This window comes from Trachypithecus francoisi, unplaced genomic scaffold, assembly GCF_009764315.1.
Source record: "Trachypithecus francoisi isolate TF-2019V2 unplaced genomic scaffold, Tfra_2.0 Lachesis_group0, whole genome shotgun sequence".
NCBI classification, from domain to species: domain Eukaryota; kingdom Metazoa; phylum Chordata; class Mammalia; order Primates; family Cercopithecidae; genus Trachypithecus; species Trachypithecus francoisi.
In genome coordinates, this window is record NW_022681453.1 from 190,009,176 (window position 1) to 190,025,080 (window position 15,905).

The following is a 15,905-nucleotide window of genomic DNA, read 5'->3' on the forward strand; positions in this document are numbered from 1 at the left end:
GGTGCCCACAGGGAAACGTGGGGAGACGAGTTTATGCCATTTATCCTCGGTGGACTGTTTATACTGTTTTTTTTTTTTTTTTTTTTTTTTTTGAGACGGAGTCTAGCTCTGTCGCCCAGGCTGGAGTGCAGTGGCGCGATCTCGGCTCACTGCAAGCTCCGCCTCCTGGGTTTACGCCATTCTCCTGCCTCAGCCTCCCGAGTAGCTGGGACTACAGGCGCCCGCCACCTCACCCGGCTAGTTTTTTGTATTTTTTAGTAGAGACGGGGTTTCACCGTGTAGACCAGGATGGTCTCGATCTCCTGACCTCGTGATCCACCCGTCTCGGCCTCCCAAAATGCTGGGATTACAGGCTTGAGCCACCGCGCCCGGCCTATACTGTTTACATGAAAGGTAGAGGAGGTTGGAAAAGGAGAAAAGTTCTCTTCAGGCTCTGAGCTTGGCCTGGCTGTGGAATAGTTTCTGTAATTCTCAATCCGGTTACCGATTTACAAAGTTGACTGGATATGTGATTGTTTTCCAGCTTGTGCTAGAATACTGATGCAGGGAATACAGAGGCAAATCTTGAAAAAAAAACTAGAGTGGGTTCAGAAGAAATTATTTATTGGGCAAATAATATTTCAGTATAAATGAGATTATATGTTTAAAAACTCCTAGTAAACTCTGAAGGGCTAAGTCAGTGTATTTGACAGTGCAGCTAGGTGTGTATGTGTTTGTGTACTTCCTCATAATCATTGAAAATCTTCTAGATCCTCTTGACTAGCCCAGGCCCTGCTCACATCTTTTGGGTACTAATTCAGCTTCTGCAGATTTAGGGACAAATCACAATAATAGAATATGCTTCAGTCTTGCTGTTTAGATACTAAGAAATCATTATGAGGAGTCATCAAGGTAATCAGTAATTCGTAAATTTCTCACACCTATTATAATGTGTCAAGCCATATCTTCATGTTCATTGTTTAGCAATATGTGCTATTGACAACATGGAATTAAGTTAATTTAATTATATAACTTAAAATGTAATATTTAAGAATATACGTATAAAAATCACAGGAAATAGAGAAATCCATGAACCTACCACCCGCATCAGATGTTAACATTTTGCCTTATTGTGTGTCTTTTCTCTTTTTGCTTTTGAAGCAGTAGAATGGCTTGTGCAGCCAAGGCACTCATGCCCCTTTTCATCTCTCTGGAGAGGGAACTACTGTTTGGAGTTAAGTTTGTGTCAGTGCCATATTATTAAAAAAATTTTTTTTTTTTTACCATAGGTATACCTATCTACAAACAGTATATTTTAATGTTTAATGTTCTGCTGCCTAAAGTTAAGAAATATTTTTAAAATGATTGTACTTCTTCACATGATTCTCCACATGGAAAACTGTAATAATTTCATAATTTTTAATTTTAGTTAGCATGGTGTTAGAAACATAGAAGATATATTTTTGGCATTAACGTTCTGACCTAATAACGTAAATTGAAGTGGCTTTTAAACTTTTTGTAATCTATAGAATGATGTGTGTTTCACATTTTGACCTAGTACCTATCGTCTCTGTGTATTTCTGTGATCTGTGTATATGTAATACTGGAAAAGTTTCCCCAAACTAGTTTCCTGTACTGTGTGTGATTTATAATAGTCCCTTCGTATTTGTGGGGTGGGGTGTGGAGTTGGTTCCAAGACCTCACATGGTTACTAAAAATCTATGGATGCTTCAGTCCCTGGTATAAAATGTGTTAGTATTTGCATATAATTCATACACATTCTATTGTATACTTTACATTGTCTCTAGATTCCTTATAATATCTAATACAGTGTAAATGCTATGTAAATAGCTGTTATACACTGTTTCATTTAGAGAACAATGATAAGAAAAAAAGTGTGTACATGTTCAGTACAGCTACATTTTTTTTTCCTGAATATTTTTTATCTGTGGTTGATTGAAACCATGAATCCAAAACTCAGGGCTATGAGGGCCAATTGTCTTCTGTTGTTCTCTAGACTATTGACTTTTAAAATGTTTTTCTCAGGCTTAGTAAATTGATTTTTTGACCTAATAATAGGTTGCCACCCATAATTTGAAAATCATTAAGATTAATCTTAAAATTTGATCTAATCATAATTAATCTAAAATTAAGACTGACTTTAATATATAAGCACAAGCGTTTGCAGTATAATAAAGGTGTTTTAAATGATAGGTCAGTGTATTAAAATAACATTCTTTACACAAGATTTGATTATATTTATTTTAGCTAATTCATTAATTTTTTAAAATTAAGTCCATGTATGTCTTACCCATTTAAAAATCAGATATTAATTGAAGTTAAGTTTTAGAGAGTATATGCTGGTTAATGTAGAATATTTTCTTTCCGTCCATTCTGACCATGGTTTACCTGGAGGGAAGGAGGGCCGTCATTGTGTCAGGGAAGGGGAAAGAGCTCTTGAGCTCTTCCTGGCTTAGCCTTTGACCCCAAGCCCTGTCACCAGTGAACTCTGTGCCACCTTAGAAAATCCCTTCCTTCTGGCTTTCAGTTTCCTCACTTATTAAATGAGGGTGCTATCTAGCTCATCTTGAAAGTACTTTTATTCTGTGAAATACAAGGTAACTAGGACCTGGGCTTCAGGATGTTAGTATTCATTGAGAATATAGCTGATGAAAAAGAACAGGGCTTTCTGTTCAAATTACTGGTTTTACTGTTACGTTTGAGTAAGGATTAAGCAGGTTGTATTCAGTTTAATGTAGTTCTTAGGTAAGACTTATTCCTCCGTTTAAAACCGTTTCAAAATAATCTTGACCTCCCCAAGATCTCCCTCCCTTGTTGTAACATTATCCCTCAGTAGTGAAGGACACAATTATGTCGAGTGTATATGTGAACATACGTAAGTGCGAAGAATGGCAAAGGAATGTTCTTCATTCTATTTCAGTTAAGTGCGCTCATAGGCAAATCCAAAGCTGCAGAAAAGAATCTACCACTTTTCCTAAGCTCTAGGGACTGTTCGTGAGTCCTACTCAATTGCAGTAATCTGAGGCTTTGGGGAGTTTCCTTTTTTTTTTTTAAACATGAATTACATGCTTGGAATAGAGTGAGAACATATCACTTAAACTACAAGTTCTTTAAACAACACTTTCCATGATGAATCCTTCATGTTTTGTCTGTTTGTATATTTACGAAGCAGGAGTTTAAATTGCAGCTTGGGGTAAACATGGACCTTCGAGAGTTATTTCTTCCCATTTTGCTTCTAAGAAGACAGGTCAGGAAATACCCTTGCCTGGATCTTCAGGTGGAGGCAGAGTGGGGGCGGATTCCTGGTTTCTTTCAGGCTTCCCATTTTCTTTTGGTTTGTAGATTATTTGGGCGCAGCCCAAGGTTTAGAGGGACTTAGAGACCTAGTTCCAACTCGTGTCCCTGGGGATTGACCCACTAAAGAATGTTTAAGAAATTGAGAATTTTAAAAGTAGAACTCTGCCCTACCTGAGGGACTAGTGAAAATATATTTTTCCTTCAGAGACACCAGGGTAGACATAAATTGCTGGGAGAGGATCGTCTGAACCACAGAGAAGCATAGGTTAGATTTCTGTTAACACCTCTAATTATGCAGTAACCCACTTCTCTCTCAGTAGCAATATGCAAAGCATGATTGATACTTCTGTTATTTTCAGCAGCACTTACCCTCCTTTTATGGAAGTGGATTGGAATTTCTAGACCTCTGGAATCTGATTCTAAGTGTTCTCACCTCAGGCCGGGGGCCAAGGCTGACCAGTGTTTAGTGGCACCCTGTGCTTGGCACTAAGCAGGCCCTATGGATTTGTGACTAAAGACTGCATACTTCACTAGTCACTATTTTGCATTGAGAATTATAAAATTTGTCATTCTGAAATATTAGAATCGATTTTTTTTAAAGTAAAAGAAAAGTCCTTCCCTTTGTATGTTAAAGTATTACTAATGAGCCTTCCTGTCTCTTTTTCCTCCTTCATCTTCTGTAGTATGCCGAGATTTTGCTGTCCTGGAGGACCACACCCTGGCTCACAGCCTGCAGGAACAAGAGAGTGAGTAATACCTCTCATTTATGCTCCTTCAGTTTTCTTTCTTTTGTGGTAGCTTGAGGCTGGTTTCTTAGGGCTTAGGTAGGGAGAGAGCACCGTCACTTGGCGTCACCATCCGTACATTCTGAAGGATTTCTTAAGGCAAATATGATGCCTGGGTGAGCGGTGAAGTTTCGGGCATGTTTAAGTAAGACAGGTGGCCAGAGATTAGTAGACTGCTGGATCTCTAGGAGGAAAAGAGGGGTTTGAACCTTTTTTCTTGCCTTTTGTTGTAGGAGGGACATAATGGTTGTGGATTTATCTGGGGTGCATGCGTAGAAGAATCTATTCTTGCTCCTAGGATAGGGACCTGAACAGTTTTCCCAGGCAACCATGGTATAAATGAGATCCCATTGTGTATTTTTCTGAATCTTTTTTTCCGTATAGTGATGGAAAGTAAATCTAAGCTACACATGTTATGTTAAAGTACATTTTTGTGAATATATGATTTGTGAATTAATTCACATATAAATACAAAATTAAAGTTTTGAAAAATGCAGTTAATAAATAGAGTGACAACATGTAGTAGTAGAAAGAGCATTAGCCCTGGCTTTAGAATATTTGTGTAGATGTCCTGGCACTGCCACTTTGTTGCCGTGTGACCAAAGGCAAATTATTTAATCTTTTTGATCCTCTTTTTACTTCATGGAAAAGTGGGGATATTAATTCCTTGCTCTCTATTATATTTTGTTGTTGAGACAATAAAACGAAGTGATGGATGCAAAGCTATTGCTGTGGTAAAGCTCTTAAGATTATTATGGCATTTATTACTAACAAACTAAGGCATTACTAATTCCTGTCCTCAATCTTTTTGTTCCAGTTGAGCATCATTTGGCATCAAACGTTCAGCGGAACCGTTTGGTTCAGCATGATCTCCAGGTGGCTAAGCAGCTCCAAGAGGAAGATCTGAAAGCGCAGGCCCAGCTCCAGAAGCGCTACAAAGACCTGTGAGGATTTGGGAGATGGGAGGGTTAATGTCAAGACTGGTTTTCTCTGTGGAGCTAGCAAACAGGGCAGGGGAAGAGGAGCCTACTTCTCTTCCTCTGATTCCTTTTACTGTCAAATTATAGTCTTACAGTGGGTATCTAACAGTTTTTTTGATTTGAAAATGTTTTGTTGTTGTTGTTGGAACACTTGACCAGGTTTAAGGACATGTGGATGATGGTGTAAATTCTAACATTTTTTAGCTCTATGACTTTGGGCCAGTTAGTCAACTTCTCTGAATTTATTTTCCTTACCCATAACATGGGGAAAATAATCTCTGTCCCCTCTGTCGTATAGTTTCTATGGGGAGTCCAGTGAAATAGTGGACATCAAAGAACTTTGTGGGTTGTGTTGGTTCCTTTACTGTGTTCTGGCTGTGTTTGCTGCTCTTACTTTCCTTGCTTTTCAGTACATGGCAGAATGTTCTGAAAAGCTCTGAAGTGTAGACTCAGTTATCTTCATAACTTCAGTATCTGACAGAAGTTCTCTCTAGTAGCCTTCTTTAACAGACAGATAAACGGAAGTGATTATTTCTCGGGTTTCTTTTGGCACAGTGACTTTTATCCTGTTTCAGTGTTACAAAGCTCCCAGGATACATTTCTTGTTTGAGAGTGGCTCTTACATCCTAAATCTTTAATGTGGGTAGATTCAGCCACAGATACTGTGTTGAGGAGGAAGGGGTAAAGGAAAAATGGAAGGAACTCCTTAATTTAGTTTAGTGTCATATTTGGGTAAAAAGGGAAGGTCAGTCATTTTTGCTAACTTACAGGAAAGGTTTGCCCTTCTGTTTATTATTTGTAGAGAGGACTTAATCATTTTGTTACGCTTCCTTGCTTTGTAAATAAACACTTTTATTGATTCATGCTAAATCTGGCACCATGAAAGGAGACCAGAGATATGAATAAGACAGCCGTTACCTTTAAGGGCCTCAGGAAAACGCCTTGAGCATTATATATCTAGAGATACGTGCATGAGTCACAGATAATTTAAATGTAAATTTCATGCCTATTTAGAGAGAAGAGACTGGGAAAAGCTTCACAAGACAGAAGATATGTTTAATCTGAAACTTGAAGGTTAATTAGAAGTTTATAGTGATGCGGAAATCCATTCTAGCCAGAAGGAGCAGCATGCATAAGGGCAGGAGGTAAAAGGACTTGGAATCTCATGTTAACTGCAAGAAGTTCAGTATTGCTGGAGTGGAAAGTGTATTTACGGGCACAAGTAGGAAGTGAGGCCAGAAAAGTAGTCAAAAGCTGGATCATAAAGGTCACGATAAGTTACGTTAAAAGATTTCAGGTGTTGTAGAGTTTAAATGATAAGGAATGGAGAACCATTGAAGTAGTTTTAAATTTCCATTTTGGCATCTATTCTGGAGAGTAGGTGGGTGAAGGCTTGGAGTGGGCAAGATTTGAAGGCAGCTATTGTGAGCAGTGGTCAAATTAAGAGATGTTGAGGCTTGAATGATGACAGTGGTGGTAGTGGTGGTAGTGAAGGTCATGGTAATGGAGATAAAAGAGGAAGAGAGATACTTGAGATGTTACGAGGCTCAGTGTCACAGGTTAAGGTGAGAGCCAAAGCTAGAATGTCCTAGAGTTATAAATTCATTGTCCTTTACGTTATTCACTATTCTCTGTCAGAAAGGCCAGTTCCGAGGTTGATGCAGATGTTTAAATCCTGAATTAGGTTAATAACAGTATAATGAGCTTATTCAGCAATTATCAAGACAAACCACTCAAATATAAATCAGGAGTAGAGAGTAACATTTTATAGGTCCTAAATGAGATAAGAACCAGGTATTATATTTCTCCTTGAGACTTCAGGGTTTTAAAATTGTTCCTGGATGAAATAAGTAAGCTAGAAGGGAAGTCTTTCAGTTCCCTCCCTGCAATTTTGAGAGCTGGACATCTCAGGAAGGATGGAGTGCTGCCGTTCTCATTGAAGTGGAACCTTTTATTCAGTCTGGATACCGGGGCTACTATCCCAGGTCAGGATTGTCGCTTGCTTACTGCTGCTTTCTCCATTATGCTTTCCCAGGGGTCTGTATCATTAGCTGACTGAACCAGAGCTGGTACTTCTTGGAAGTACGGTTTGAAATCATTAAGCTCAGGTGAAACTTCACTTACTTATTTTCTGTACCAGAAGGTACATCCTCTGTGTCACTTGTGACCTTTAACACTTCATTTGGGTTTGCCTTCTCTGCGGTGCTTCTACTTTCTTCCCACTTACTATCACATCCAATGTAGTTATTAGTCACTTAATTCTATACAGATTTTACATTAATTTGGGAGTTTCAGGTAGATGCTTGAATGAAGAGAGATAGAGGCCTTCGAAAACTAAGTCCATGATTTTGTGTATGATTCTTAATTATTATAATGAGTGAATAAAAAGAAGAAATATAAATAGGAATTGCTCTGAGTAGATTTTCATTTCTTTGGTTTGAATAGATAAGAATACTATGATATTAGACTTATAATGTGAAGTTACTAAGTGTAAACTTTTATAGCTTATAAAATGGCATGACAGAATGATTTGTGGTTATTATTGGTAGAGGCAGGACCGAAAACAGGCCCCAGTGGGGTGAAGTGATATGGTGGTATAGAAGAGGCATGGAGTTTTCCATTGTTGGGTGTGATGATGAGATTCCAGTTCTACCACATATTTTCGTTGTGATCGTGAGAAAATAATTTAACTTCCCTGGGCCTTAGTTTTCTCATCTGTAAATGTGACTGTGTGAGCCTCTTTGCATCTTTATCTTGAAGATAAAGAGAGAAAAATAATGTACTTCTCATATAGTGAGTATTCAATAAATTGTATTTATTATTTTTAGGAAATACATTATTTTTTATTTTCCTTATTCATGTTTTCACCTTTGCTTTTTAGTGAACAACAAGACTGTGAAATTGCTCAGGAAATTCAGGAGAAGCTGGCTATTGAGGCAGAGAGACGACGCATTCAGGAGAAGAAGGATGAGGTATAACTTAGTTACTGCCCCTCTCCCTCATGGAGAAAGGGGTACTCAGTTTTAGAACAAAAACTTTCTGTAGTCACGGGCTCAATGAAGGTTGCTGAATGGGAAGCAGAATGCCTCTTATTTGGGCTGCGTTTTCCTCTGTGGACCGTGGTTGTGGTAAAAGTCTGGAGAGATAATGAATAATTTCACATATGATGTGAGTTAATTTCCTATGACTGCTGTTACAAATTACTCCTGCAAACTTGGCTTAACAGAAATTTACTGTCTTAGAGTTCTGGAGGCTAGAAGCCTAAAATCTGAAGTGTTGGCAGGGTCACGCTACCTCTTGGGAAGGACCCTTCCTTGCCTCTTCCTGGCTCCTGACTCCTGGCAATCTTTGGCATTCCTTGGCTTGTATCCGCATCACTTCAGTCTCTGCCTCCATTGTCACATGACTTTCTTCTCTGTCTGTATCTTTGTGTCTTCCTGTCTTCCTAGAAGGACATCAATCATTGGATTGAGGACCCACCCTAATTCAGTATGACATCAGCTAAGCTAATTACATCTGCAAAGACTGTTTCTAAATAAGGTCACATTTTGAGGTTTGGGTAGAAATGAATTTGGAGAGGGCACACTGTTCAGCTTACTACAAGGTGTCTGCCCCTGGGTTGTTCTTGCAGCCTTAGAGAGAGCTGACTTTTGAGTGGAGCCTGCGCAGGATGCAGGGAGTAGTCCTTGGGAGAGGCCAGGAGCAGGCGTTGCTTTCATTCTTTCTCTTTTTCTTAAAGGTTTCACTTTCCTGTGATCCATTGGTTCAAAAGACTAATCAGTTTGATTCTCTATATATTTTTAAGTCATATTGTTTAAAGGCTGAAAATGACTAAAATTACTAATAGTGTTGGGTTTGTGAGAAGACTTGAATTTACCATTAGCTATTATTTCCATTTGTGTTATATTTTCAGCACTTCTTTTTTTTTTTTTTTTTTTTTTTTTTGAGATGGCGTTTTGCTCTATAACCCAGGGTGGAGTGCAGTGGTGTGATCTTACTGCAGTCTCCGCCTCCCAGGCTTAAGTGGTCTTCTCGCCTCTTGAGTAGCTGGGACTACAGACACACGCCCCCACACTTGGCTAATATTTTTAAATTTTTTTTTGTAGAGATGAGGTCTCACTATATTGCCTAGGCTGGTTTCAAACTCCTAAGCTCAAGCTATCTTCCTGCCTCAGCCTCCCAAAGCACTGGAATTACTAGCATGAGCCACTGTGCCCAGCTTAGTTTCAGCACTTCTTACGAACAATTTATTTTATTTTACTTCATTTCTATGGTACCTGCTTTCACACCTGTTATGCCGTACTTGGTCACTGTCGTGATTTATAATAAAGAAGAAAATGATTTATTATTTTATTAGCTGGATGACAATATGGTTTGTTATGCACCCAGAAACACTTTTGAGGGTTATAAGCATGGTGTTAGTAATTACATAAACTGAAACTGTACTGGACAAACTGGCATTTATGGTCATCCTGTTAAATAGCTGTGATCAGGGCCATCAGTAAACAGCCTACATACACTGCTCCTCCTGCTGAGCCACTCTTGCTCCTGTGAGACTTCTTGTTCAACGCCAGATGAATGCGAGACACCTGGTGTGAGTGTAGTGCATTGTTTCTTAAAGAAACAAGTCATGATCGCGTGATAGTCAGAACTGCAAGTAAAAATTAGGGATTATTTTTGATACTTCCTGTAATACACAGGAGGCTCTTTCTTCGTATTTCATGTGTTGCCTCTTTATAGTAAAGACTTTGCTTTGGGGATGACACTGGGAACTAAAAGAAGTGATTATATTTTGTAGACAGGAACGCTTCTATTTAAAAAATACCAGAGTAATGAAGTTGGCTTCTTATAAATGCTACTGCTGTCCTGTGGGGTTTTTTTTTCTCCATTTAGGGAAAAACAGGATAGAAAGAGAAAATAAAACACTTTATTTAAATTATGTAGAATCTAAACAGTAATCACAGTAAGTAATCTCTTGGTAATACTATATAAAGTAAGCAGTTCAGTGATTAACTCCAATTTTAAGATGTAGAAATTAAGTATTAAAGAGTAAGTGACTGATTCCAAGTTATAAAATGCCAGAGAAATGTCTGTACAGTTCAGGTCTCCTGACTGCTTCTGACTTAGACGTACTGTGGCATACATGAAACATGTGGACTTTGGAGTTACACTCACCTGGGTTTGGATTTTAGCTCATTAACTGTTTAGCTGTGTGATTTTCAGCATCGCACCTGACCACACAGAACCTCAGGTTCCGAAATGGGTTGACTCACGGTAGTTGTGCATACCCTAAAGGGCTGTTGTGAGGTAAATTAGATGAGGTACTTGCAGCACCTGGTACATGTTAAATTTATAATTGCCCTTTCCTTGATTCTGTTATAGAGAGAGATGTGCTGCATAGGGCAGAATTCAGCAGGCTTTAGTGTGTTTCAGTATGGTGTGCTTTGAGAGGTCCTCAAGTGTTCACGCACTTGTCTCTACAGCTCTCCCACTAGCTTGCCCTCAAAAGAGTGGAAAAGTTAAATGAGAAATCCAGTTGTGTAGGTGTGTTGACTAGACAAGCCTATATAAACTTCATTCAGACTTTTTGACTTTTTATTTATTTATTTATTTATTTTGAGACGGAGTCTTGCTCTGCCACCCAGGCTGGAGTGCAGTGGCCAGATCTCAGCTCACTGCAAGCTCCGCCTCCCGGGTTTACGCCATTCTCCTGCCTCAGCCTCCTGAGTAGCTGGGACTACAGGCGCCCGCCTCGTCGCCCGGCTAGTTTTTTGTATTTTTAAGTAGAGACAGGGTTTCACCGTATTAGCCAGGATGGTCTCGATCTCCTGACCTCGTGATCCGCCCGTCTCGGCCTCCCAAAGTGCTGGGATTACAGGCTTGAGCCACCGCGCCCGGCCAGACTTTTTGACTTTTTAACTCATAGCTCAGATGAGAAGATGGCTACTGTGCCGAGGTGGTCTTTTATCATAGAAAATTGTGACTCTCAGCTGACTAATATGTTGTCAATATTAAATGAAGAAAATTTGCATGAGTTAAGTTTGTCATTGTGAGATATATGAAAATGCTTGTTTATTTTAGTCTGTTGGTAACAGGGTGCCTGAAAGGGAGAGGAAACTAATACTGAGACAGTAGTGCTAATTCTTCTGGCCAATTTTTGAAAAAGAATTGCTTGTTACTCATGAACTCTCTTAGTTCCTTTTTTTTCTTTTCTTTTCTTTCTTTTTTTTTTTTTTTAAGACGGAGTCTTGCTATGTCTCCAGGCTGGAGTACAGTGGTGCAATCTCCGCTCACTGCAACCTCTACCTCCCGGGTTCAAGCGATTCCCGTGCCTCAGCCTCCCAAGTAGCTGGGACTACAGGCGCCCGCCACCACATCTGGCTAATGTTTTGTATTTCAGTAGAGACGGGGTTTCATCATATTGGCCAGGATGGTCTCGATCTCCTGACCTTGTAATTCACCCACCTCAGCCTCCCAAAGTGCTGGGATTACAGGTACAAGCCACTGCACCTGGTCTCCTTTTTTTTTTTTCTTCCCTTTTCCCCTCAATGCTCTTCTGCTTCCCCACAGAGTCTACTTGGTTAATAAGGATTTATTCAGCAGCAGGGCTGTGGAAAATCTCTCTCTGGGTTTCCACCCAAATCTCTTTTAGAGATTTTTGGGGTCAGTTTTCCTGGGTAGTTACCACCCCGTAAAATACCAGATGTAGAGACTGAGAACCTTTTTCTCTTGGAACAGAGATTTTTTAAAAAATTTTTTCTGAACAACATTGTGTGTAAGAGGTAGTGGAGTTATACAACCTTGCGTGTGTAAATTAGCATTTCTAGCTTTGTCATAGTATAATTTTTTTGTGTTTGTTAACAAAGCACAGATGTAAGGAAAGTGGCATTTCCATGCAGGAGACTGATGTGGAAAAGTTAAAAAAAAATTTTTTTTTTTTTTGGTCTTTCTAGCTTTCCTCACATTCCTCACCTTCCCTCCTCTCCCATCACCTTCCCTCCCCTCGTTCCTCTTCACTTTCTTGCTGTCTCGCTCTCTCTTGCTCTTCTGTCTCTGTTTATTTATTTTTAGCTCTTTTACATAGTTTCTCGAGTATGGTAGTTCTCTCTAGGCTTCCTATTGGAAGGAGCTTGTTAACTTTGGGTATACTGGACCCTATGAATTAGTGGTTAATAAAAATGGGTTAAGGTTAATCAGTTAATTTAACTTAGTTATTCTTAAATAAAACTCTAAAAGTGTGTGTGTACCTATGTGCATGACTAGGTGTGTGTGTGTGTGTGTGCGCGCGCGCATTTAAACAGGTTTAAAATATATGTGAATTTGCAGCTATTTTAGGGAAAAAGTTTTTTTTCCCTTAAATAAATATTAGCATGGCCAAACATGTCATGAAAAGTTTGTGGCACTAGTTTAACTGTTTGAAGCCCTTTATAGCATAAACTGCTCAGGGTAAGCCTAGTAACCAATTCACATTAAAAAATGAATCTAGTATGAACTGTGGTACTTATGCATAGCACTAGATTAGATTAGAATTTCATGTTCTAAAAGATTAGAATTAGATTAGAATTTCATGTTCTAAAAGAATATTTACACATTATTTGGTAATATTTACAGCCTAGATCAAACAACAATATCATTTAGCTATTAAAAATTTTCCTGTGTCCTAAGTATTGTAAAAATAAATTTATATATATATATGACTAGAAAGGGAGATGGGAGAGAGATGGGAGGCTTCTTGTTGAGGTCTTCCTCTTCTTATTATAGTGATGTTTTTACATCCATAGAATTGGTATTTTCCTGTTTTATCAAACAACCCTTTTGGATTTATACCTGCCTTGACATCCCTACTGAGTTAGATGTTAATCGCTAGTTAATAAAGAAGTTTAGCAATTAAATGGAATGATTTTCTTTTTTTTCTTTCTGACAGTCATTTGATAGTCACATTTTTAAATCACCTTTGATTGTTTTTAAATTCCAGATTTCCTCTTTTTGAAATGCACTGCCATTGGAGGATAGAGGTGAAACGTTGAGAAGTAACCCTCTATCGCTTGTATATGTGTGTGATATAACCCTCTATCCCTTATGTGTTTATATGATAACCCTCTATCCCTTATGTGTTTATATGATAACCCTCTATCCCTTATGTGTTTATATGATATAACCCTCTATCCCTTATATTTTATATGATATAACCCTCTATCCCTTATATATTTATATGATATAACTCTCTATCCCTTATATATATATATTATATAACGCTATCCCTTATATATTTATATAACTCTCTATCCCTTATATATATATATTATATAACGCTATCCCTTATATATTTATATAACTCTCTATCCCTTATATATGTATATGATATAACCCTCTATCCTTTATATTTATATGATATAACCCTCTATCCCTTATGTATGTATATGATAAAACCCTCTATCCGTTATATATTTATATAACTCTTTATCCCTTATATATTTATATGATATCCTCTATCCCTTATATATTTATATGATATAAATCGTATACAAGTTGAGCATCCAAAAATCCAAAATCTAAAATGTTCCAATGAACATTTTCTTTGAACATCATGTCTGTGCTTCAGAAAGTTTCAGATTTTGGAGCATTTCAGATTTTGGATTTTTGGATTAGGGATGCTCAACCTGTAAATGACAAAAATACCCCAAGGAACCCAACACCATGTTTCAGTTAACTTGTCATCTACTTGGGAAAGATGTGTGGGGATCCTCTGGGTGCCACTGCACCTTGTTTATATTAATGCTTCTCTTAAAGCCATGTTTTCACGTCTTACATTATGCTAATTGTTTTACTGCAAGATAAGAACTTAAAGGATATTTACCGTATATACCAATCCCCTAGTGCTTATAGCACTATTCTTTAAAGCTAAAGAGTTTGGCACAGGGCACATGTCTGGCCTACTGAAGGGAATCACTACATCTATGTTTTCATTAAAATTACCTTTCTCTAGTATTCTAGAGATCCTTAACTGTTTCCTTCCTTATGGTTATAGTTTCAAATTTTCCAGAGGTAGCTGAGCTTGGGTAACAGAAGGGAGAGGTGAGATACAATGGTAAACTCCCATTTCAATTAATGTGTTTACTAGGAAGTGTTCTATCGAACAGGATTATTTTTACATATCAGCCCAGAAGTCTATCTCGTTAATTAAAATATAACTAAAAGTGACTTTAAAAGAGCTTGAGTTCATTTAGATTTGTTTTCCCAGTTATATAGAACATTAATTATCTGAATTTTTTTTTTTTTTTTTTTTTTTTTGAGACGGAGTCTTGCTCTGTTGCCCAGGCTGGAGTGCAGTGGCCGGATCTCAGCTCACTGCAAGCTCCGCCTCCCGGGTTCATGCCATTCTCCTGTCTCAGCCTCCGGAGTAGCTGGGACTACAGGCGCCCGCCTCGTCGCCCGGCTAGTTTTTTGTATTTTTTAGTAGAGACGGGGTTTCACCGTATTAGCCAGGATGGTCTCTATCTCCTGACCTCGTGATCCGCCCGTCTCGGCCTCCCAGAGTGCTGGGATTACAGACTTGAGCCACCGCGCCCGGCCTATCTGAATTTTTTAAAAATGTGAACAGAAGCTTCTGTCATACATTTGGAAAATTATAGGTTACTGGAAGATAACAGGTTTTTTTTTTTCTTTTAAAGTTTTAAAATTTGCTAATATGCATCTTGAAGAGTTAGATATGCTGCATGCTTTCTATTGAAAGTTGTGTGTTTTTTGGATAAAGTTTTGAGGCCAGCGTTCTCAGGAACAGGCTTGGAAAGTGCTGTTCTAGACTTACCATTAACAGGAAGGAAGCTGAGGACCACGGAGATTGTTTATGTCAAAGGTGACTAAGCTGGTTAGCTACATCCAAGTACTGTGACTGATAATTGCTATCTTCAGCTTGTTTCAGGAGGATTTACTTTATATTGAAATTATCTAACAAAACTCATTGCATAGTAATGTTGGAAAGCAGGGAGGAGAGCGGACTTGTGCTAAACCTCAGCTATAATATAGCGGCAGTGTTCCATGGAATTTTTGTCCTTTCTTTCCTCAAACCTAGCAGACCTTTTCTTTCAAAAAAGAGCTGAGAGCTTAGAAGAGCAAAAAAGTTTGGGTGCTAAGGTGCATGACGTATTATGATTATTATTTTTTTGACTTGATTAAAAGCACTTTCTTAGACTAGCTAATGCATTATAAAGAAGGGGCATAATTCTTTTTTTCTCTCCTGGTTCTTTACACTGAGAGAGTGGTGTATTACTATGCTTCCATTAGGACTAAATTCAGTAGCAGAAGGGCAGTTATAAGCAATTATATGAATAGAACTCTGAATTTCTGAGACTTTGATAGAAAAACTATCCCCTAAATCTGAATGTTAAAATGAATCTCTTTTCTCTTACAGCTCAAGTTAGACATGATTTTAAGAGACACTGGGAGATAAATAGTCACTACTAATATCAATTTTGGGGAGAACTTCAATTCTTTATCTGTACAATGGAAAGTTTGAACTATTCAATCGTAAAGCCAGATGTCTTTGACTTCTTAATTTATCATTTTAATAAAACTGTGTCTACCAGGTCCGTGGAGCATAGTTTATAATTTTTGCTGGAAGTTGGACCTGGTAATTTTCCTTTATGTTTTCCTCAGTTATAGTGGGGGAAATATTTGTTTACTGTAAAGCAAAACACTTAGGAAAATATAGTTCTGGTTGCTTAGTAAACATACAGTTCAAGGAAATGTTTACATTTCTTTCTACTTCTGTAGTAAACATTACAGAAATTGGGAAAATTCTTCTGTAACAAATAATAGTTTTTTGGAGAATAGGGTATCTGTC

General features: G+C 38.1%; 1 protein-coding gene across 3 annotated transcripts in view; it reads left to right on the forward strand.

Moving 5' to 3' along the window:
* The window catches only part of CCDC50 (coiled-coil domain containing 50), a 117,280-nt gene that overhangs the window by 25,953 nt on the left and 75,422 nt on the right, over positions 1-15,905 (forward strand). For all 3 annotated transcript variants that reach the window (XM_033213054.1, XM_033213053.1, XM_033213055.1), the window contains exons 2-4: positions 3,981-4,043; positions 4,900-5,026; positions 7,944-8,034. In XM_033213054.1, the coding sequence (XP_033068945.1) occupies positions 3,981-4,043; positions 4,900-5,026; positions 7,944-8,034 (281 nt within the window). The remainder of the gene's footprint in view (positions 1-3,980; positions 4,044-4,899; positions 5,027-7,943; positions 8,035-15,905) is intronic.